Source organism: Artemia franciscana, chromosome 12 (assembly GCF_032884065.1).
Source record: "Artemia franciscana chromosome 12, ASM3288406v1, whole genome shotgun sequence".
In the NCBI taxonomy this organism is placed as follows: Eukaryota; Metazoa; Arthropoda; class Branchiopoda; order Anostraca; family Artemiidae; genus Artemia; species Artemia franciscana.
This window is the reverse complement of record NC_088874.1, coordinates 2,623,064-2,647,573: the sequence shown is the minus strand read 5'-3', so window position 1 is coordinate 2,647,573 and position 24,510 is coordinate 2,623,064. Positions and strand designations below refer to the sequence as shown.

General features: G+C 35.7%; 1 protein-coding gene and 1 long non-coding RNA gene across 4 annotated transcripts in view; one reads left to right on the top strand and one right to left on the bottom strand.

Moving 5' to 3' along the window:
- The window catches only part of LOC136033578 (uncharacterized), a 126,447-nt gene extending 114,349 nt beyond the window's left edge, over nt 1-12,098 (top strand). Inside the window, exon 2 of the mRNA XM_065714335.1 lies at nt 7,603-12,098. Coding sequence (XP_065570407.1) covers nt 10,600-11,682 — 1,083 coding nt within the window. The 5' untranslated portion in view covers nt 7,603-10,599 and the 3' untranslated portion in view covers nt 11,683-12,098. The remainder of the gene's footprint in view (nt 1-7,602) is intronic.
- The window catches only part of LOC136033579 (uncharacterized), a 109,145-nt gene extending 84,854 nt beyond the window's left edge, over nt 1-24,291 (bottom strand). For 2 of the 3 annotated variants that reach the window (XR_010618948.1, XR_010618949.1), the window contains exons 1-2: nt 24,256-24,291; nt 3,555-3,769 (exon numbers count right to left, since the gene is read on the bottom strand). This is a non-coding gene — a long non-coding RNA (uncharacterized LOC136033579). Of the gene's footprint in view, nt 1-3,554; nt 3,770-24,150 lie in introns of all 3 variants that reach the window. The other variant, XR_010618950.1, reaches the window with a different exon arrangement.
- Nucleotides 24,292-24,510: the final 219 nt, after the last annotated feature.

Sequence of the window (24,510 nt, the reverse complement as noted above, 5' to 3'; positions counted from 1 at the left end):
AATTTAATCTTTATTTCCAGTATTTAATTGGAACTCCGATTCCCTTATTCGTCATTGAATTTTGTAATAATCAGTAAGAACCTCCTATTCCTTGCGTTTTGGATTCAAATAGTGACGCATAAATATTCAACTGTCGCTATGTACAATACCATGCTGAATTCTCGCTATGCGTGCTTTTCTTAATATTTCCCTTATCCAGCTCCAAAGAATAAACTGACATAATTATGCTAAGAATTATGACTGAAATTAATCGTATTTCGCACATCCCCAGCGCTACTTTGGGGATATTTATGTTTTTACAGCATTCTTTACGAAATTTCTGCTGAAAATAGAATAGAGTGAATTTAAACGAAATTTTTATTTTTTTCACAATTTAGAAGTTTTGCCTACGCATATAAGGGGTACCAACTCCTTCTCTTTTTCTATTGTTATTAGTTTTATCATGCAGAACAAGAATACCGTGTTGTAATTGTGAAGAGGATTATAGACATTAAAACGATAGTCAGTGCTAAGCCCTCCGGAAATGTATGCCCCCACCATACTTTGATTTACACAAGAAAAATTTTTGTGTAGTTTTCATGGAATTCATTTTTATAAACGATGATGCAAAGGGTAATGTAATTTTAAAATTCTAACAGTTAATTTTTCCTTCCATTTGGCATCTCTGGCAAATTTTAATTTATATAAGGTTTCTGCCGCAACGATTTCAAGATTTTTTAAAATTTTCAGGATGTTCTTTGTCAAACAGTGAATCTGTCTCAAAATAATGTTTCACTGTCCACGATGTTGCTTTGATTTATCCTGTAGCTTTACTGAGACATCACTATTGCGCTGCCTATGCCTTTTATTTCATCTTTGACCTGTTGATATCAATGCTACTCATTAGCATAATTTGAGGAGCCAACAAAAAGGTCATTTACAAAAATCATATGCAATATTTCAACAAATCATGTACGTTATAACTTAGTACAACAAATCAAATCTTACATAGTTAAAATCCATTCGAAACTACGAGGAAATGTATAATGCGATACCCGGAGCTGTTAAAATAGAACGTTGTTCAATTATGAGATTGAGTACTCCTTGCTGGGGGAAGTGCAGGGCGGATATGGACTGCAGAATTAGTGGTGGATAAGGACGAAAAAAGTTAAGTGAGATTTACATTCGCTCACCCAGAAGCGTGTTTATGCTATACTACTGTCATTTACTGTAGTTCGTTGGTGACAATGTTAGTAAATGCAAATCATAAACATTTATATTTACGATTGTTTTATAGGGTTAATTTTGTATCATCTAATGTGTAAAATTTTTAATGTCACCATGTATTATTTTTGCTAAATAGTTACTCTTCTTCACTACCGCTTGAAAAGCTGCTATATGCATCAATTAAGTATCAAGCGGAAAAGTTGGAGAAAGGATCCTCGAATGGAATAAAAATGACATGTTTGTTTCCTTGAATTTTCAAAATCAAAACGTAACGTGGAACTAAGTACTATTTAGCCTTGGTATTAGGTCCTTTCCATGAACTTTAGCGAATTATTAGTTACATAGGACTGACTTTTAAACTGAATTTATTTGGAATGAATGTCCAAAAACACAGAACACCTGAAATTTTTAATTAATTATAAGAAATTAATTAACACCCATTTGTATATTTTTGTCATATTCATTTGATCTTATCTTCAGAGATCAAAGTTTAGTTTTGTCTTTAGTTTAGCATTTGATTTCACTTCAGAAAGCTACAAACTATTTTCTCCTTTATATTGTTGAAATTCACACTTTTCAAGGTTGATTCTTTGGCAATTTCTTCATTGTAATTATTTATATATGTATATATTGGTGGTATCCTTTGTTGCTCTTAGTGGGACTCGACCATCTCTTGAATGCTACTGAAAATATTTTGAATTGTTCTTTTATACTTTTAAAAGCGAAATCATGCACCTCAGGGGCCGTAGCACAAGTTTAGTTCGCTAAAAAAAATTTACATACAACCAGAAAATTATGTTGATGATGGTAGTTTTGAGCTCTGATGGATTTTGTATTTGAATCAAGTCCCAAACAACTTATGTAGTAGTGACCTACTATTCCAAATGGGTAATAAAAACATTCATTTTTTCTTTATAATGTTTTTTTTCTTGAGGCATAAACTTTTGCAAAGAGGGCATAGATCTTCACAAAAGTATACCAAAATGAAATTTTGAAAATTTTGTGCTCTAGAAAACAGTTCTATAATTTTTAAATTATGGTTTTCTGATTTTCTGAAGAATCGTCCAGGTTTTTAACTTTATATACAATTTACGGTGAAGAAAATATAAGAATTGATTTTAAAACAACAGTCAACAATAGCGAACTTTCAGAAACTTAATTTCAAAATAAATTGTAATAATAATGGAAGACTAGTCTGAATGATGAGGGCATCATTCTACGGTGGGGAGGGTGATATGTAACATCAAGCCCTATAATCGCCCCTAAAATCCACAAAGGTTTTGAAAATTGTTATTTTTCCGACCTGAATTCGAAATGATGAAAAATCATTTCCTTGAAGTATTCAATGCATTGGCCCAAATAATGGAATAAAAAACAAGCCGTAAAGAATCGAACAACTTTTTGTGACTTAAGTCGTGACTTGCATAAATTTGAATACACACTATAAGAAAACAACATCTTATCAAGAAGAAAAGAGCAAAGCCATGACTTAAAGTATCTTTTAATTTAATAAATTTGAATATATTCGAATATATTTCTGTCAATGCCATGAGAAGACAACATTTAATTAAGATGAAAAAAATTGTGATGTTGCGAAGTCGTGATATTCTTCTTTAGAGGGAAGTCAAACAGCTAATAATCGCGGATTATATATTTGAGGACAGAAGGCTTGTTAACACAGTCAAGCCTTAGCTTTGGAAGGATTCTGAAGCAGAAGAGATTTATCTCTAAGTCTAAGTATATGGCTTTCGTTTCTTTATCTGAATACTCAGTTTATTGAAGTGTGTGTATTTATTAGACAGTTTGAATGTAAGGACCGAAGTAAAGTTATTGTTTATCATATCATCTTTGCCTATGAATCCAGATACCAGGTATTTTTCTCGTGATTTCTAGGAGCTGTCGTTAGGAAATCTGTGCGATAAAGGTAACACAGGAGAACTATCTGTCTCTAACATGCTTGTCTTGTCGAAAATATTGGATATTATCTGCATTCATCACTATCTGAATCATTCGTTAGCTAAACCTCCACTATCTACTCATCCAAAAAATCCCCCCCCCCCTTTCGGAACAGGAGGACTAGAAGGAAAATGAAGTATAAATTATTCAACCATTTTGATAACAGAGTAAGAAACCCCTGCATAGAAACCTTTTGCATATCAAAATGAAAGGGGACGTTATTATTTTCAAAATAGTTTAATTTAATTAATTGAAAAATAAGGCTTAAATCTTTGATGTGAAAAATTTTGTTCACCTACCCCTGTTTCATTAATTGGAGGTACTGATTCACAGTTAAAACAACCGTAATTGCATCAAACGATATTATTAAAACATTGGCTAATCATACTTACTTGGCTGGGAAGCTGCCTTCATCATGAAAGAGACGCTCTCAGGGTTGGCCTTTCTATTGCTTTTCGGATTGGATGTCTGAGATTACCCAGACTGTTGTTAAATCAACAGATTAGTATTTTGTAGTTGGGGACTGTGTACCCAGTCTCGATATATCCTGCAAGTCATACGACGCTGGCCCTGGTCAGCAGTAGGGATGGATGACTACCTGGAAACACTGCGCCAATTCTGTATAATTGTCACATTTCCTATTAAAAGTACAAACCCACTCAAAAACAGATCTACTTGTATGAATTTGGAAATAAACAATTTTTGTATTGTTTCCAAGTCCTTTGGGGCTACGAAAATTAAAATAATGAATCAGAAATTTGTTTGAATGCATGGCATTATTTTTCAACGGACTGGACATTTTTTTTTTGGGGGGGGGGCACTGGATACGACCGTGTCTTTTAATTTCCATGAATTGAAGCTATTGATCAATACCAGTGATATAAACTGGCAGATTCGGTATTTTCTATGTAAGCTTAGTTTGTCCTGCAAGCCCTAGATAAAAGATAACTTATTTTAACATGTCGTGGGCTGGTTGCCCTCCAATCATTTCCGATTATTGAACATGGCACTAGAACTTCATTCTACAGTCAAATAATTCCTTTAAGAAACTTCTACAGCTCTCCAGACAATGTGCCTTGATCGTTTGGGAAAATAGTATATTATATCCTCATTGCTCTTTATTTTGGCAGCACTAATGTGCTTTCTACGACTGTCACATCTTCTATTAAAAAAAAAGTAATATTCAAACACAATCCTGGTCATCCTAATTTTCTCTTAGTTTTGAGCATTATTGTGCCGCTGATAGCCCTGGAAAGAGCTTTTGGGTAATGTAAATTAAAAATACATAACAAAATAAACACCCAAATTTCGAAATTTTAAAACATGACTAAATATTGAAACGAACAAAACCTTGACAGAATTTTAACAGGACATTGAGACTACACAAAATTTTTAAACTAATAATTTCTTAATTCTGTAACTAAAATTTTGACGGTTTTCTCTGCGAAAAAATTTGCCACAGTTACTCTTTGTTTCATTCAGAAATTAGGCAGCTGAGTATTTGTGCTGCTTTTTAAATACTTTCGTTAAATTCATAGGTCTATTCTTTTATCCAACACCTGAGTTACATGATTCTGTGTCTACGATTCTAACTTTTTTAGGTCTGATAAATACTTTAAACTTCTTTACTGCAATTTTTAATCTAGGACAGTAGAATGGCTTTGAGATGTGTCTCATAGACTCTGTCTGAGTCTTCAACTGGTGCTCTCTGAGAATGGCTCTGGGGCGTATCTCATAGACTCTGTCTTTGTCTTCAACTAGTTTTTTCTTAATAAGTGGCCTGCCCCGATCATCTTTTTGTAATTCAAGCTCAGTTAATAAGACCTTTTGTTTTCCCTAAGAAAGTGTTCCCACTCAGTTGGTGCCACTGGTTGGACCTCTGTCATAGATTATTCACTTTGTCTTTTCTTTCTATAATATATTAAATATATATAGAAGAAATACAGTTAATTATTTATTAATGGAAAGATTGAGTTTTGGAGGGAGTGCTAACGCACTCATTTCAAGTGATTACCTGGAGCAGCAATGGCCGCAAGGAGGCAGATATCTGCAATAGGTATCAGTAAGGCCAACTCAGCACAATTTACACCTTGCATACCAATTCTTTTCCTGATCTGAACAGATGGTGGTGCTTGTCCTTATGATACCTGGAAGCGGCAGTAGGAACGCCAATGGCTGTGTTGGTAATGGTAATTGGTTCAACACCATTATTCTATTTATCGTAAATTTAATAGAATTTACAACTGATCTCTTTACTTGTGGGAGGTGATTTGAATTAAATTGAACATATTTATTGTTTCGCGTCGGTTATCTATAGATAGTAAAATCTAATTAGCATATGATATTATATTAGATATAAGATTTAAATATCATATTAAATCCTATTATTATTAGATAATATTTTTGTGTCGTGTAAATTTCGCGGTTTAAAAGAGGTAGGAGACTTAAGTTTCTTGGCTGTTATAAACTTTTTTTGACACAAGACCGAACTTCTTCAGAGTTAGAAAAAGATGGGTAGTGTTTGTGCAAAGAGGACTCTAGAAAGGAAACTATATCTGCCACAGGAACTTGTTTTGGTAGAAAATTGAATTTTGGACCTTTTCCAGTGTTTCAATTTCCTTAGATTCCAAAGTTCAGGAAGAGAGATTAACATTAGCGAGGAAGAGAGGATAACATTAGTGAATCCTGGAGAATAAATACGGTTTTTCATCGAAAATTCATTTCTCAAGCTTTCCATTTTTTTTAAAGTCGTTCCTTTGACAAGTGAAAATCGGGGCTAAACAAATTCCTTTCTTTTCTAACAACTTGAGAAAAATCAACAGTGGACAGGATTTCCAACAAAAAATTTCCCAAGGATTTCTTTTCTGAAGAAATAATGTCCTTTTTTTCTTTAATAAAATGGACTAAGGTTTTTAATTGTAGTGTATGAGCGATTTGTGCTTTTTTTCGGGTATTTAAAGGAAATTTATGTCTTATAGACTTAGAAACAAGATTTTCATTTCTGCAGGATTCTAAAAAAAATTCCCAGGAGAAAAAGTCAAAAAGTATTGTGTGGGAGGCATTATTAAATATGGCAAGCTAAAGCAGAATCAAATGAGTTATTAGAACTATTAGAAATTTATTCTTTATTTAAGCCTTCTTCATGCTGTTGTAGTCATTTGTATAGATTCTGATGTGTTTTGTAAACATAGTAATAGCCACAGTCATATGGTATTTGATAAACTCCTCTTTAGAGAGTAACTGGGGTGTTATCTTTACCAGAGTTTAAGAAACTTGTGATTTTAAAATTATTAGTGAAAACTATTTTCAGTTTTTTGGGGGGGAAATTTTGTTGTGATTTGTTGGGATGTACGGCTTTCTTAGTTTTTTGCTATCTTATTGTTTTTTACTGTTATTTATAAACAAAATACAAAGTATGAGTATATACAAATCCAATTTTTATCAATAAAGAATTGTAAAATACAACAAAGCGAAGACACGATGCAAAATAACACGTTGTCTGACATCACACCAATTCATAAAAATAGGACAGAGAGGTGGGGGTTAAGAATTTCTCTTCCCTTTTTTAATGGAAAGAGAATCTAAAACCAAAGAGGGGGGTAGGGCATTTTTCAACGTTTTATTCTCAATGAACTACCAAAAAAGATAATTCAAAATCGAGCTTGATGTTGCAATTACCATCCCTATTATTCTGATGTATCATTCGTTCCAGATTATAAGACAATTTCCTATTAAACCCAACTTAGAAAAATAAACTTTCGACCTAGTTCTGAACCAGGTTTCACCGGAAGAATAGGGTTTCATAGAGGTTCCAAAACTATTTGAAAATAAGTGGTCAAACTTTCACTAGGAGAATTACTATGGACAAATATCAAAAGGGCATATGTAATGTGCGGAGTTTCTTCGGGATGTTTCTAATGTGTCCTAAGTCATCTATGATAAAAAACATATACGATAATGATATTGTATTTCCCGCGTAGGAGTTCATTTCGATATTTAATTTACCTAATGACTTTTTTTAAGAGCTAGACAGGAATTTGAAAATTGAGATCGCTGGCGAGTAGTCTTTAATAAACTACGAAGAATATCAAGAGGTAAGGTGTAATTGCACAGAGGTTCTTCGAAAAATTCACCTTATTAAAGGTTTCAAATAATGAAAGGGCTGAGTTCCTCCAAAAATAGTAGAATAATAAGTGCCATCTATTGTTTTGGTATATTTTCCGCACCTATTTAACCCAGTTTTTTATAGCTATTTACAATCTTTCTGAACGTTTCTTTGGGCAAATAAACTAGTACAACTTGTGCTTTGGTTGTTAATGTTTCTATCTTTCATTGAAAGATAAAAACATTGGAACTGGCTTTTCTTGATCTGTTAGTGATATATTTTGAACAGTAATACGTGCAGTTACAACAAAAGTCTAAATACGATTTTTTTTTCAGATAGTTCGTTCAACTGCAGTTTGAAAATTTCAAAGCCACCCTGGAGCCTTGATTATGCAGTAATTTGCAACACATTTCTGCAAAATTGCTAGAAATACCCAAAACTTAGTAAGGAGTAGTTAACAGGCAGCAGCAACTACACAGAAAAAAAATGACAGCAAAAATTTATAATGCACTTTCAACAGCTTTCACACATTAGATTTCCGTCTAGTAATGTCCAAACTGAATAAGGATCAGTTAACAGCCAAAACTGACTACACAGAACAAAACGTATTAAACGCAATTACTCTAAGTTTTAATAGCTTCCTGTTCTGTTCGCTTGACACATTTGATTTCCTCCGAGCAATATCCAAACAGAATAAGGATGTAGATATTCTCCAAGGAGTTACCCAAAAATACAAGAACCAATTAAAAAGGAAGTTGTCTTACTGAGAGAAAAAATAGACCAACTAACCACAGTAGTGTCATCATTGTGCTCACTGATTGCTTCCAGTGTAGAGTTAAGCAAAAGCTCGAAGGCAGAGGTACAGAAGATCCTGTCTTCACTGAAAAAATCTGAATCCTTTGTTTCTGGAAAGGAAACAGACTCAGAGGATGGTATGGATGAAGATAACTTTGTTCCAAAGAAAATTTTGTCCTCTCCAGGGAAAAAGACAATAAATAAACGTGGTCATAAACGAAAAATCCAAGAATGACTAAAAGGGTAATCCAACTAAACATCAGGGGAATGGGAAAATCAAAGGTAGTAGAATTGAAAAACCTTCTAGTGAGGAGTAAGCCAGATATTGTACTGATTCAGGAAACTTTATTGAATGAACAGAAAACTTCCCCAAATTTTAAAGGCTATAGCATGGCTAGATGGGATAAGAAGACAGGACCAGGGGGAGGACTTATGACTTTAGTTAAGGATAATATCCCGTTTAAAATAGTAGATGCTTTTATCCCAGGAAAAAATGAAATTGGGATTATATCTATCAAAGAAGATGGAACGGACAACTGAATATCCGTTATCAACTATTATAATAGGACTGCAACTGACTTTGATTTTAAGCAGTTCAAAGATGCTTTTCAGAAAAGTAAAGAGAGGAAAATAATTGCTGGTGACTTCAACCTTCACAACCCAATGTGGGACTCAAAATTATCTCCAAATCATAATTCTAATTTACTGGCAGGTTTTATTACTGATCCTCAGAATATGGTTTGTCTTATCACTCCAATAGATCTAGGTACTAGGCTAAACCCCTTAAATGGGAAGACTTCTACTATATATTTAACAATTGCTTCTTTAGACCTTTCAGTTGACTTTGAGGTTGTTATACCGTCACCCTTTGACTCTGATCATTTCCCAATAATGTCAATGCTTAATTTTTCTGCTTATAGACTTCAGTTAATGAAGTCTGTGAGTTGGAATTTTCGCAAGGAGTCCTGGCCTGAATGGCAGAGAGAGGTAGACTCGGATCTGACGGATGTTGAACTACCTACCTCTGTTGAGGAGCTTAATGAGAAGCTAACTCAAGTTATGGTGAATGCTAGTGAAAGGGTATTTGGGTATGTAAAACTTAAAAGAAAATCTATAAACTCCACACCAGGGTGGAATGCTGCATGCCAAAAAGCTTATAAGGAACGAAACACGGCAAGACACAAGTTTAGAAGAAATCCTACAGTTACAAACAATTCCAACATGCCCCCCAGCTTAAGGCTTCTGTCTTAACTTTGTTTAATAGGTCCATCAAGGAAGGTTATGTCCCATCGCTTTGGAAAAAAGCTGCAATAATACCAATCCTGAAACCCCAAAAGGACCCTACATCCCCAAAATCATATCGCCCAATTGCCTTGACTTCATGCCTTTGCAAGCTAATGGAGAGACTGATAAAAAAAGATAGTTCTACCAGAAATTGAGAAAGTAGTTCAGCCAGAACAACTAGGCTTTCTGCCCCAACGCAGTACAATAGACTGTCTTGTGAGGCTTGAAAATCAAATAAAACAGGGATTCCGCCTAGGAAAAGAAACTCTAGCTGGTTTCCTTGATATGACTTCAGCATTTGACAGAGTGAATATCCCTACTCTAATGGCAAAACTAAAGAAGCTAAATATCAGCCCTCAAATCGTGGAATGGATTGGTAATTTCTTGACAGAGAGGAAAATAGAAATAACTTTAGAAAATCATTCCTTTGGCTTTTTTAGTACTCCAAATAATGTGGGTCTCCCCCAAGGAGGGGTACTAAGTCCTTTATTGTTTTTAGTGTATTGTCACGATATAAACTTAGATACGATACTGGGTTGTAAACTATGCTTATATGCTGATGACATTGCAGTAGGTGCCTCCTCTCGAGATAGGGGATGCCTTAAGGCTTCAGTACAAAAAGCCCTGTATTACTTAGAAAATTGGACAATGGAAAACTACATGTCATTTTATACAGAGAAGTCAGTAAGTGTTCTTTTCTCAAGGAAAAATCGAACAAATGTTCAACCCCCCATTGTGTCTTTAGCAGGAGTGGACATCCAACATGCAGAGAAATTTTGCTATCTAGGAGTCTTGCTGAATTCAAAGTTGCAATGGACTAACCACATTGACTATCTTGTTGGTAACCTAAGGAGTAGGGCAAACTTTATCAATGCAATCTGCCCCTCTAAAAGAGGAGCCCCATATTCTTGTGTTTCGAAACTAATTGGAGCAACAATCACCAGCAAACTGGACTATGGTAGCATGTTCTATAGGGAAGCAACTAAGCACAACCTCCAGAAACTTGATTCAGCTTTTAATCAAGTTCTCCGACGAGCTCTAGGCTGCTTAAAAACCACCCCCATCCCAGCCCTCTACTGTGAGCTTGGCGTCACATCACTTCAGAGGAGAAGAAATAATCTTCAAGCCCGTTACTTTCTAAAAAAATGGGATCAACAAATCATATTGTGTATAAAGAATGCATTGCTACATGAAATCAAGATCTCCAGTTTAGACCAAGGTTTTCCCCTACAGTCTATAAATATTCTTGTCTGATGAGTAATGCTGGCCTTCCATGCCTAGTTCCAACCCCAAACATAGATGACCTTTCCTCACGCTTCAACGGAATAGGTAATGTAATTATTTTAGCTCTAGATAACAGAAATAAAGATTTAGGAACAATAATTTTAAAACTAGAGTGGTATAGGCTGACTCTACAGTGGACTGACTTTACTCACATATACACTGACGGATCTAAGTCGGAAGTGGGTACAGGCTGCGCTTTTGTAGTCCCGTCAACTGGTACTTCTTGGGGATTTAAGCTACCTGACAAGCTTACTGTTTTTTCTGCAGAAATGATTGCTATTTATCAAGCACTTCTTTATATTAAGTCAAACGGTATAGTTGGTAGCTTTTTGATTTGTTCTTATTCTCTATCTGTGTTAAATTACTTAGCTATGAAACAAAATGATGCCAAAGAAACTGCTGCACAAATTGAAAAAATAGTTGATGACCTTCTAAAACGTGGTTATGATCTACAACTTACATGGGTCCCAGCACATATAGGTATTCCTGGGAACGAGTCAGCTGATAAAATGGCAAAATGGGCTTGCAGAAATGGTGAATTGTTGGATGTAAACTTGTCCCTGAGTGAATATATTCAGAGTTATGAGGCCCAATCCGCAATTGATGAGAAAGCTGATTTCACAAGAAAGTCCACTAATACAATCTTGGATCTATATGATTTTAAGCCTCCTCCATTGGACTTAATTCACAGTGAGAGGAAAATTGCCACAACAATATTTCGAATCAGATCTGGCCATGCTAAAGTGAATTCTGTTCTCTTTAAATGGAATTTGGTTGACTCCCCAAACTGCAATGTATGTAATGTATATGAAGATGTCCGCCATGTTATAATGTCGTGTAAAAAGTATTATATCCAGCGTGAAATTTTAAAAAGAAAAGTTCTAAAGCTCTTTGGTGCCTTTACTTTCCGTGCGGTGGTGGGTCATTATCCGCCCCTCCATGGGCTTGTAGGGTATCTGTTTCTGCACTGGGTTGTTTTATTAGAACTTCAAGTTTATTTGATGTGCTTTAGCAGTCCTGGGTCATGTTGTATCAAGTCAAATGTTTATTAATGTATTCAATATATTGTATAAGTTTAATGTGTTTCCCACGAAATTTAATGTAAATTGTAATTTATGGCTGTAAATGCTTTAGAAATAATTAAGGGGGTCTGATGTAGGTGGCTATACTAGTGGAAAAAATGGTTTGCCACCAACAAAGAATCTGCAAATAACGATTCTAAGTGATTCACTAATCTAAAAGTAGTCATCGTTTCTTAAAAATTTTCCATACACATTGTCTGGACAAGATTGATACGTACGTGACGGAGCTGATTCATGCTCCAAAAACGTTGGAATCAACAACAACAACAACAAGCCGAGTGATATTTTCTTCTTTTTTTTGTGTTAGTTTGTTATTTAGCATAGTGAAGCAACGCAAATTAGCTGTTAGCTACGATGTTGTTTAAATAAACCTATGTCTCTCTCTGTCTCTATCTCTCTCTCTAGCTGCTATTGAATCCACCATTTTATATTACCTGTATTACCTTTATGGTAATACAGGTAATAATTTTATATTACCACCACCATTACATTTATGGTTGTCAGTGCTGAATAAAAAGAAAATTGTAAAAAAGTTAGTATCTGTCCAAAGAATTTCTATGATTTTGATTTCCAAAGCTTTTTTATCCGCTTAATTATTGGTCACATTTAAATAATTTAAATAGCCACAAATTAAATGAACATATATATTATACTGACTCGCAAGAAAATTATATACTCGTAAATTCCCTTTCTTCGTCTAATACTTTAAATGAAATTAGGAAAACTTTACGCATAAACCTATATATGAAATGGTATGAAATATTCTGCCAAGCTGTTAAGCCATGGATCCTCCAGTTTGTCACTGATCGTAATGACCTTCTTCAAGTTTTGAAAACTTCACCTAATTATTTACTGGTCCCTGTAAATTAATGAGTTAAATGAGTTAAAACTGTAAACTAATTTTTATGTAGAATTAATAAAAGTAATTGTTCCACATGTGATTGTGGTGATGAAGAAACTTTATGTCATTATTTTTTTTTTAGTGTAAACTTTTTGAAAATGAAAGAGCCGAAATGCAATTTAGATTACAAGAGTTTTCTTACTCTGATATTTTTAATATTAAGGTTATTTGATCTATTAAAGGGGCTCAATATGCTGTTCTGACATACTTGAATCAAACAAAGAGACTGGATACTGTGTATTTTTTTTCCTTCTGTACTATTTCGTAGATTGCATATTGTAGCTGCATTTGTGATATAATCGATGTGTTGTATTTTGTAGATTAGATAGTGAAACCCTCTATAGGGGTTTAGTCACTAAATAAAATCATTCATTCATTCATACTATAAAAGGATAAGACCTTCGCTGAAGCTCTGTTCTTCTCTTATAACTGTCTCTACAGCATCTCTCAGTCTAAAAAGCATTACATTACTAGAAATTTTCTAATAGGAGACCAGGCTAATGCCTCGATAATTACTACACTCACCCAGATTAACTTTGTTATACAGTTGTTTTAAGATTTCCCTGAAATCGCTAGGTACTTCTCCTTTTGCGTAGACCATATTCATAATCTTCAATAAGTTATTTCTAACCTCAAAACCATACTTAAGAAATGCATCTTGTATAGTTTAATCATATACCGGCAGAAACAATCTCCCCTTTCTTCGTGTGATTTTCCCATTTGAAATTAGCTAAGAAATTCCAGTGTGTGTCCTTTTGATATCCCATTTCCCTTATTAGAATATTGGTTTTGAAGGTGTTCGTCCGATCTCGTTTATTATCCGAACTATACGAAGAATCCTCTGCTGTATCTTTGCAGAAGGAAAAAATCCTTCCTCCTCTTACAGATCTGGGACAATTCGGGAGCCTCAGTTCTACATCTACCTCCCATTATATAGCTTATCTTGTCAACTTTACTAGTATTAGGATAGAACATTCACTACATATACTCCTTTATCCGTCCACATCTTGAATATGGTTCTCCGGTTTGGAACCCACAAATTTCGCAGGAAATACAATGAAATTAACTTTATTCAAAGGATAGCCTCTTGACTAGAAGATCCAATGCTTGACTTCAAGATTCGAAAAACAATGCCCCTAATATCCAGAGAAAAATTGACAAAAAAAATTATCCTTTTCTTATGCTTGTACTGACCCCTTTTCAACTTAACAATAATTTTTTTATATTATGGCCCATATAATATGGCTTAAAATTTATTTATATGTTTTTAAATATTTTTATTGTTTTCATAAAATGACGTTTTAATGTCGCTCCTTTCTTACCGTTACAAAAACTTGTTTTTTTTTTATTTAATTTCTGGACGTTTTTGAATTAATGCACGTTTTGATCTTGGCTCTCCGCACATAAATAACTAAAACGAAATTTGCATATTAATTAATAGCAATTAATCGGAAGATTTTGAGAAAAAAGAAGCGAAGGAGGTGGCCTAGTTGCCCTCCAAGTTTTTGATTACTTAAAAAAGCAACTAGAACTTTTAATTTTTTACAAACGTTTTCATTGGTAAAAAACATACGTAACTAACGAATTAAATTACGTAATGAACTTCTATATTCGTATGTTTTTATTGCGTATATGAGGGGGTTCAACCCTCGTCGATACCTCGCTCTTTACACTAAAGCTTAGATTGTGTCCCAATTCCTTAAGAATGACCTATGAATCACAAAGGCCGTAGAATAAATAGTTGAAATTAATAAAAATACTTTAGCGGAAAGAGTGAGGTATAACGAGAAGGTAAACCCCTCATATGCGTAATAATTTTTGTTCGTTTTAAGTTTTAATGTTGCTCCTTACTTTCAGTAGAAAAAACTTTTCATATTTTTTTTTAAATAATGCTAGAAAATCCTGCACCCCCTTCATTGAAATTTTCTTTTACCATGAGAAGTCTCTCCATGGAAATATCCTCCCATGTAACCCCACCCTCAACTCTCTCCCCTAAACCCAAAAAAATCCCCCTGAAGACGTCTGTACACTTCCCAGTAACCATTACTACATGTAAACACATGTCAAAGTTTTCAACTTGCAGCCCCTCCCACGGGGACTGCGGAGGAATAAGTCGTCTCTAAAGACATAGTTGTTAGGTTTTTCGATATGGTGAATAAAATGGCTATCTCAGAATTTTGATCTGGTGACTTTGGGAAAAAATGAGCGTGGGAGGGGGCCTAGGTGCCCTCCAATTTTTTTGGTTACTTAAAAAGGGCACTAGAACTTTTATTTTCCGTTAGAATGAGCCCTCTCGCAAGATTTTAGGACCACTCAGTCGATACGATCACCCCTGAAAAAAAAGAAAACAAATAAACACGCATCCGTGATCTGTCTTCTGGCAAAAAAAAATGCGAAATTCCACATTTTTGTAGATAGGAGCTTGAAACTTCTACAATAAGGTTTTCTGATACGCTGAATCAGATGGTGTGATTTTCGTTAAGATTGTATGGCTTTTAGGGGATGTTTACCCCAATTTTCTAAAATGAGGCAAATTTTCTCAGGCTCGTAACTTTTGATGGGTATAACTGATCTTGATGAAAATTGTATATTTAAAATCAGCATTAAAATGCGATTTTTTTTTGTAACTATTGGTATCAAAATTCCATCTTTTAGAGTTTCGGTTACTATTGAGCCGGGTCGCTCCTTACTACAGTTCGTTACCACGAACTATTTGAAATACTTCAATTTTTCTAATTTTTTTCAAATTAACAACCCACAGCTCCCCCAAAGAGAACGGATCCGTACCAATTATGTCAATCCCGTATCTATAACTTGTGCTCATTCTATCCATCAAGTTTCACCCAGACTAATCCACTCTAAGCGTTTTCTAAGATTTCCGGTTTCCAAGATTTCTATTTTCCCCTCCAGCCTTCTATGTCCCTGGAACCGATTTGAATTGAAATTGGAGCATCTGAGACACAAGATTCTTCTATATATCGAGTTTCATTAAGATCCGATCACCCATTCGTATGATACCTCGATTTTCACGTTTTCCAAGAATTCGACTTCCCCCTCCAACTCACTTCAATGTTACCAGATCTGGTCGGGATTTGAAATGAGAGTTCTAAAGCACAAGATCCTTCTAGATGTCAAATTTCGTTAAGATCTGATCACCCGTTCGTAAGTTACAAATACCTCATTTTTTTCAAATTTTTCTGAATTACCCCTCCCCCAATCCACAAAAGAGAGCGGATCCAGTCTGGTTATGTCAGTCACGTATCTTGGACTAGTTTCATCCTGATCTCTCCGCTTTAAGCGTTTTCCAAGATTTCCAGCCCCCCCCCCCCCCCTAATGACACAGGGTCATGTCAGGATTTCAAATTTGCGAACTGAGTTTTGAGGTCCTTCTAAATATGAAATTTCATTGAGATACAATTACTCTTTCGTAAGTTAAAAATACCTCTTTTTTCCAATGTTGAAGAATTAACCCTCCCCCCCCCAATTCCCCCAAAGAGAGCAGACTCTTTCCGGTTATGTCAACCCCGTATCTATGACTTGTGCTTATTTTTCCCACCAGGTTTCATCCCAATCCCTCCTCTCTAGGCGTTTCCCGAGATTTCGGGCCCCCCCCCCAGACTACCTCCAATGTCACCGGATCCAGTCAGGATTTTAAGCAAGAGCTCTGAGACACGATATCCTTCCAAAAATCAAATTTCATTAAGATCCGACAACTCATTCGTAAGTTAAAAATGCCTCATTTTTTCTAATTTTTCAGAATTAACCCTCCTCCCCCCAGCTCCCCCAAAGAGAGCAGATCCGTTCCGGTGATATCAATCAAGTATCTAGGACTTAAGATTATTTTTACCACCAAGTTTCATCCCGATCCCTCCAATCTGAGCGTTTCACTAGATTTTAGGTTCCCCGCCCCCAACTCCCCCCAATAATACCGGATCCAGTCGGGATTAAAAAAAGAGCACTAAAACACAATATCCTTCCAAACTTCGAATTTTATTAAGATCCGATCACTCCTTCGTAAGTTAAAATATCTCATTTTTTCTAATTTATCAGAATTAAACCCCCCCCCCCCAATTCCCCCCAGAGATCGGATTTGTTCCGGTTATGTCAATCACGTATCTAGGACTTATGCTTCTTTTGCTCCGCCATGTTTCATCCCGATCCCTCCACTCTAAGCGTTTTTCAAGATTTTCTGCCCCCCCCCCATGTCCCCGGATCCAGTCGGGATTTAAAATAAGAGCTCTGAGACACAATATCCTTCCAAAATTCAAATTTCTTCAAGATCCCGTTCACTCCTTCATAAATTAAAAATATATCATTTTTCCAATTTTTCAGAAAAATACCTAATTTTTTTCTAATTTTTCAGAATTAAACTCCCCCCGCCCCAACTCCCCCAAAGAGAGCGGATCCGTTCCGGTTATGTCAATCACGTATCTAGGACTAATTTCCCGAATTACTCCCCCCCCCCCCCAGACTCCAAAAAAGAGAGCGGATCCGGTCCGGTTATGTCAGTCACATCCCGATCCGTCCACTCTAAGCGTTTTCCAAGATTTTAGGTGCCCCCCTCAATTCCCCCCAATGTCATTGGATCCAGTAGGGATTTAAAATAAGAGCTTTGAGACACAATATCCTTCAAAAATTCAAATTTCATTAAGATCCGATCAATCCTTCGTAAGTTAAAAATACCTGACTTTTTCCAATTTTTCCGAATTATCCGGCCCAAATCCCCTCCAGATAATCGAATCAGGAAAACGACTATTTCTAATTTAATCTGGCCTGGTCCCTGACACGCCTGCTAAATTTCATCGTCCTAGCTTACCTGGAAGGGCCTTAAGTATCAAAACCGGGAAAGACCGACAGAATTTGCGATCGCTATATGTCAATTGGATAATACCAAGTGCTAAAAAAATTAAAATGGACCTCATTGACACGGTATCCAGTTGCTTTAAAGTAAAGAAAGTAAGCAAGAATGTTTGCCACAAACCTAAGCCGCTACAAGATATCAAAGGTCTAATTCAGTGTTGTATAAAGATACTATTGAGAAGATTATCCGGAACAAACAAATAAAAAATAGCCTAATTAGTGGTTAAGTAAAAATTCTTAGAAACTTTTCCATTGTCTTTACTAATAATACTACCATGGTAAGTGAGCCTGCTTTATTGATATAAGTTTGCTTAAAATTAGTTTTTTAAACGTATTCTAGCACAAATGAACTTGCAAAATCTCTAATAGTTCATTTATTTTATTAACATTTCCATCTAAGATGCTTGAATCATCATCAAGTCTAGGGAACTTTTATTTCCGTCATCATAGCTAAAGTCTAGGGGACTCATAATTATGTGCTCTCACATTACCTTTGCTGTTCTCCTTAGGACAAACTCCACCAGAATCATTCGAACTAATGATGATAGAACGCAACCCCGTTGAACTCCTGATTTAATACGAAACCAGCCACTAACATCATATTCTACCTTAACCGCAGCAGTGTTATCAAACAGTTCGTGGTAACAAACTGTGGTAAGGAGGGACCCATCTGAATAGTAATCGAGACTATAAAAAACGGAATTTTGATACCAATAGATACATCAACTGTATTGGACTTTCATGCTGATTTTAAATATATAAGTTTCATCAAGTTAAATCCTACCCATCAAAAATTACGAGTCTGAGAAAATTTGCCTTATTTTCGTAAAAGAGGTAAACACGCCCTAAAATTCATAGAATCTTAATGGAAAGCACAGAATCAGATTCAGCATATCAGAGAAGCCTACTGTAGAGGTTTCAAGCTTCGATCTGCAAAATTGTGGAATTTTGTGTTTTTTGCCAGAAAAATCACGGTGTTTATTTGTTTTTTTTTGTTTTTTTGGTTATTTTCCAGGGGGGATCCTGTCGACCCAATGGTCAAAGGATGTTGCAAAAGAGCTCATTCTAACAGAGTTTAAAACTTTTAATGCCCTCTTTAAGTGACCACAAAAAATGAAGGACAAATAGGCCCCCTCCCATGCTCATTTCATTGAGGGAGGGAGTTACGTGGGAGGATCTCTACATTGAGGAATTTATCATGAGAGAAGAGAATTTCCATACAGGGGGCGCTGGAGTTTCAGGCGTTATTTAAAAAAAAACAATAAGAAATTAAATTGAAAAGAATCAGTGTTTCAGCGTTTATTCAGCGTCTCCAATCTACTTTTTTAGTTTTATGCAAGGTTTTATGGTGACAGGTTTATCTAGGATAGATTTTTAACCCATTTCTAAGATTTATAGCTTAATTTAACCTAATCTAATTTTTACAACCAAAGCTTGGAAATGCAGATTCGCAAAGCTAATTGAATCCAAGCAGAGAAATAGGAATTTCGGACAGTCACCGTAACAAGTTTACTACAATGACTACCCTTTCTTCTGGAAAAGAAAGATCGAAGTTCCGAGTCTCTATGTAGATGCAAACACAAAGAGACTGTTAGATGTGAAGACTTTTTGAATCACTACTTTTTGTGGATTCTCTACAACTACTAGAACTCCCTGCCGCACCAAGCTGCCTAACACCAACATAGCTAGGCACGCTTCTCCTCCCTACCAACATGTCTAGAGCCACCCTCTTTCTAGAATTTCTAGTTTCCCTTAAAGCCTCCCAAATGAATTCGGCTGCCTAATTTGGAGACGACTTGCATTCCGTTTGGCCCTGGATAGTTGGCTGAAAAGTAGAATATTTGATTGTCAGCCATTTTTCATTCGTAGCACGTGTCCTAGCCATCTCAACTTTTCTGTCATTCTAACAATTTAAAGCAGTATCAAATCCAATATTCTCTAAAACTTATGGTTTGAAACACGATTAGTCCGGCGGGCTCATCTTAAAGGAGAATTCCACCGGTTGCGGCCAAGGATGCCTCCCCCCCTTTCTAGGAAAACTCCGAAATATTATCAAAGTATGAAAATGAGAAATAAGGTTCTCCCGTTTTAGGAATTTCTAGTTTCCCTCCTTGTCTTAACTTGCCCATCCAAAATAAATAAGGTAGGTAAAGAAAAAGAAAAAGAATACACCATTGGAGTTTATACAGTCCCTACCGGTGGTGTTCTTCTCTGTTTCTTGAACCTTCAGCCCGGAAGTGCAATGGGGGTGGGGGGCCAACCATCCTGTGTTTTCGCAAACCCCTCTTATTTACCTTCCGCAGATTTCTTCAGGTACTCAGTTACAGCTGAGCTTCCAGTCACACCATTGACCCCCCCCCCAAAAAAAAAATAAATAATTAGTCCGTTAAAAATAAATACGACAGAATAAATCAGGCATAATGGCATTTTTCCCAGCCTGTCAGTTCTACTGGTGGAATAGTTTTTTTTTTAAATATTGAAGTTAATTTTTCGAATTTTCAATTGATCGAAAAAAAGACAAAGTAACGATAATTTATATTAGAGAGTCAGGAAATTCAGCATTGGCAAGGGCTGGTTTTAGATTCTACAACTCTACAACATTATAATCAGGCAAAGCCTACTTTTGGAGAGGAGGTTTATTTTAAATTTAATTTGCCGGCCATGATTCTACGTCGTTGGATTTAGCTTAGGGCGAATTGTCTTCCAATCCAGAACAGGCAAAAAAACGTATGACGAAAACAAATGATAATTGGTCCTGATAGGCGGTATGTTTGTCCCCTTCGGTTAACCCCTCTTGGTGTCCCCGTTAGGTTAGGATGAGGATGAACGCTTGGATCATTTTCTCCTGAAATGCCCGGTGCTCCTGGATTTACGAGAAATTCGTAATCCCTAGGTGCCCTCCAATTTTTTGGTCACTTAAAAAGGGCCGTAAAACTTTTAATTTTCGTTAGAATGAGCCCTCTCGCGACATTCTAGGACCTCTGAATCAGTACGATCACTCCCGGAAAAAAAATGAATAAACAGGCATCCGTGATTTGTCTTCTGGCAAAAAATGCGAAATTCCACATTTTTGTAGATAGGAGCTTGAAACTTCTATTACAGAGTACTCTGATACGCTGAATCTGATGGTGTGATTTTCGTTAAGATTGTATAGCTTTTAGGGGGTGTTTCCCCCAATTTTTCTAAAATAAGGCAAATTTTCTCAGGTTCGTAACTTTTGATGGGTAAGACTAAACAAGATGAAACTGATATATTTAAAATCAGCATTAAAATGCAATTCATTTTATATAGCTATTGGTATCAAAATTCTATTTTATAGAGTTTTGGTTACCATTGAGCCGGGTCGCTCCTTACTGCAGTTCGTTACCCCGAACTGTTTGATTGTGAACAAACGTCTAACTCACACTTTCGATCCGATTTTTTTGGGGGGAATATAGAATCTCAAGGAGGGGGAGCTATTTACCCTCCATCATTTTTTACCCTTTAAAGGGAACTAGAACTATACATTTTCAATCCAATGAACCTCCTCTGAAGTTTACACAATCATCCCTTCTAAAAAAAAGCCTTATAACCCCAGGAACATAACTTATAACCCTTGCCCCCCAGACTTTGGAGGGTAGTTTTAATCCCAAAGACCTAGCAATGTGATCTTTGGACAGTTTTTAGAACAAGCAGCTATTTCAAAATTTTTATCGGATTCATTTGGGAAAAATGCGACGTGAAGGGAGAGGAATAGCTGGCCTCCCATCGCTTTTACTCTTAGAAAGGACACTAAAATTTCTGATTTCCAATTCATCGAGTCCCCTTCAAAGTTTATAAAACTTTCTTTTCTAAGAAATTATACACCCCCGGGGAATAACTTAACACTCTTGTCCTGAGGGCTATAGGAGGGAGGGATTGTCATCCAACAAGATATAATTTCCGGACCTTTCAACAAAGTTGAACAAAATAGCTATCTCAAAATTTTGATTGGGTGTGGTTGGAGCAATATTGGGCGTGGGAGGGGGGACTAGTGTCCTCCAATAACACGACAATCAAAAGGGACTTTCAATTTCGAATTGACTGAACTCCTTTAAAGGTTTCTGCGAAAATCCTTATATACGAAAAGCCCTAGTCTAAAAAAAAAATAATAAACAACACGTTGCAGGCCTACCCACACTTCTCTTTACATGGATAACGTCTGTTAAAGGACTATTCATTTAACTAAGAAATAAACTTGCCTCTACAGTCAGAATTACATCATAAATCCAAATTTGATATTCATTTGCATTGGAAATGGACTTTACCCTCACCCTTAATGTACAAGTATACACCCTGAATTGGTATATATAGGAGTGGGGTGAAGTTTATTTTCGATGTAAATGAATGTTAAACTTGGATTTAGGATGCAGTGCTGACTAAAGAGGTAAGTTTACTTCTTAGCTAACTGAATAGTTCATTTATAGAAACATTACCCCTTAAGCTGCATTATTGCGCTGCCTATGATAATAATGGCATAGGCCAAATTGCTTTAGTAATCTTGAAAAATAGTTCCTATTGGTCCATGGGCTACTTTCCGAGGCCCGTTTCAGCGGATGGACAAATATCCTAATTATAAATTAAATAGTACTTGTGTCTTATAGCCACCGCTCCCAAGAAATGAAGTTAAGTTAATCATGGTGAAACAATTCTTGCTTCATAAGACGCAGAAGAATTGTAGCCAACGCATTTTGCTTGCAGATCTCCCATGCTTTACCCCACCCCCAATGTGTAAATATATAGCCCAAATTATTTATTTTTCAGCTATTCTTGCAATGCGTCTCACTTTGTTTCAACCCTTGTTAATTCAAATTGAATCAAAAACTTGAAAAACAAGTTACGCATGGGAAAATGCATTGAAAATATATAATTTGGGCTATATGATCGCACTTTAGGGGGGGGGGGGTAAAGTATAGCGGGTCTGCATGCGATATGTGTTAACTATGGTTATTCTGCATGTTATGAAGCAAGATTTGTTTTCTTAACATATTTTCCTCTCTCCAGTTAGTTCTCAAGGCAATTAATTATTTCAATAACTTACGTTAAATATTTGCGCAATATGGAAAAGAGCTGGTTGAGCTGTTGCTAGAGTTGATGGTGCCTGAGCAAAAATTAATTACAGCCCCCTTTCCCACCTTCCCAGTTTAAAATCAAGCAAAAATAAAACCGAATCGAAGTGAAAAACTAGATCAAAATAGTCAACTCCCCAGCCGGAACGCCCTCCACGGCACTCGGAGCAACTGCCCCAGTCCCCTTCCCCTTTGAGCAGTTTTGGTTAGGGTAAAGCATAGTAGAAGCAACTTCAAATGTTTTAACTAAAGAATTTCTGCATGTTATAAAGTATGAATTGTTTTCCTAATACTTTCCCTTCTTGATACCCCCATTTGTAGGCTAAAATCTGTATTCAAGATTCTAAACAATTTTCGGTAAATATAACTTCTTCCATGATATTTACAGCGAAGTGGATTGTCACAAAAGGGAATTTAAACATAAAAAAGAGAATCTAAAAATGCTAATGCTCAAAAACAACAAAACAATTTTGTTGTACTTCATTCAAGCAGAAGATCTATTTTGCAAGGTTTCACTTTTATAACACGCATATTTCTAAGGGTCATCAAAGGTCAGGATCCTCTTGAGGGAGAGGAGGTAGGTACTTCAAAATACCTTCCCGGGACAGGTTAATTTATAGCAAACTATATAACTGGCTTTCGTATAAAGTAAATATACCACTCGATGTCTTTTTTATGTTCTTTACGAATATAATAATCTCTTCTACCGCAAATTCAAATTTAAGCTATTTTTAGCTTTTATAAATGACGAATTTTCAAAGAATATGACAGTTCATATAACTGACTTGCCAATAAAGCGAACATACCACTTGATGCCCTTTTTTATGTTCTTTACGAATATAATAATCGCTTCTACTACAAATTAAAATTTAAGCACTTTTTAAGCTCTTAAAAATGACGAATTTTCAATTATAGTACGAGTTATCCGTCAAAATAATAATCCATCAAAATTATCGACAAAATAAAACTACATTTTCTCAGTGCTAAAATTATTTATAATAAGGCTAGTTTAGGTTAGGATGGGTTTGGCTAGGTTAAAAAGTAGTTAAATCTGAATTTGCGGTAGAAGCGATTATTATATTCGTAAAGAGCATAAAAATAGGCATCGAATGGTATATTCACTTTATATGAAAGCCAGTTATATGGTTTGCTATAAATTTACCCTGGGACATACTTTAGCCTGTAGACCCATCCCTCAAAGTTTCATTTTCCTAACCTAATCCCTTTCCGAGATAGCAAGAAGCCACTAAACTAGAATTTTACCAAATCTTAAAATGCTTCCCCTTTTACTTCCTAGTTATTCCTTCTGGAGAGCCGTAAATCGACGATGTTACCATAAAGGGCTATTCATGCGACTTGGAAATAAGCTTACCACTATAGGCTACCTTTATAGACTTTTATAGGTAGGCCTACTAAGATAGTTACCTTTATAGGCTAGGTAGCTAAAAAATACTCCAATTCCTGGTATATATTTGCACATTAGGTACGGATAGGGTAAGTTTATTTCCTGTGCAAACGAAGGTTAAATCTGGATTCAGGATACAATTCTGACTAGCCTATAGATGTAAGTTTAGCCTATTTCTTAGCTACCTGAATAGCCCGTTAATTGTACATTACACCCAATAGCAGTCTTTTCACTAGGACCTAAAGCTGCGTCTCTTCCAATTTCAATGCTCAAACAAAACAGAAACTCACAACTAAAAAAGCAAAATCCTTCCACATTCACTAACTAACATCCAAAGCGGGTGGATTGTTTCATTTAGATTTATACAAATCTTCTGGATTTTCTGAGGGAATTATCATTTTGAATTCGAACTTGTGAAGATATTGCTAACTACTTCATAATGCCAGGGTGCTAATTCATGGAAACAGAGGGGGGAGGGGTAAGGATTTTATCAAGGTACAAAAAGCTATCAAAAACCTTGAGGTACGGGGGTATTTAAATTTGTT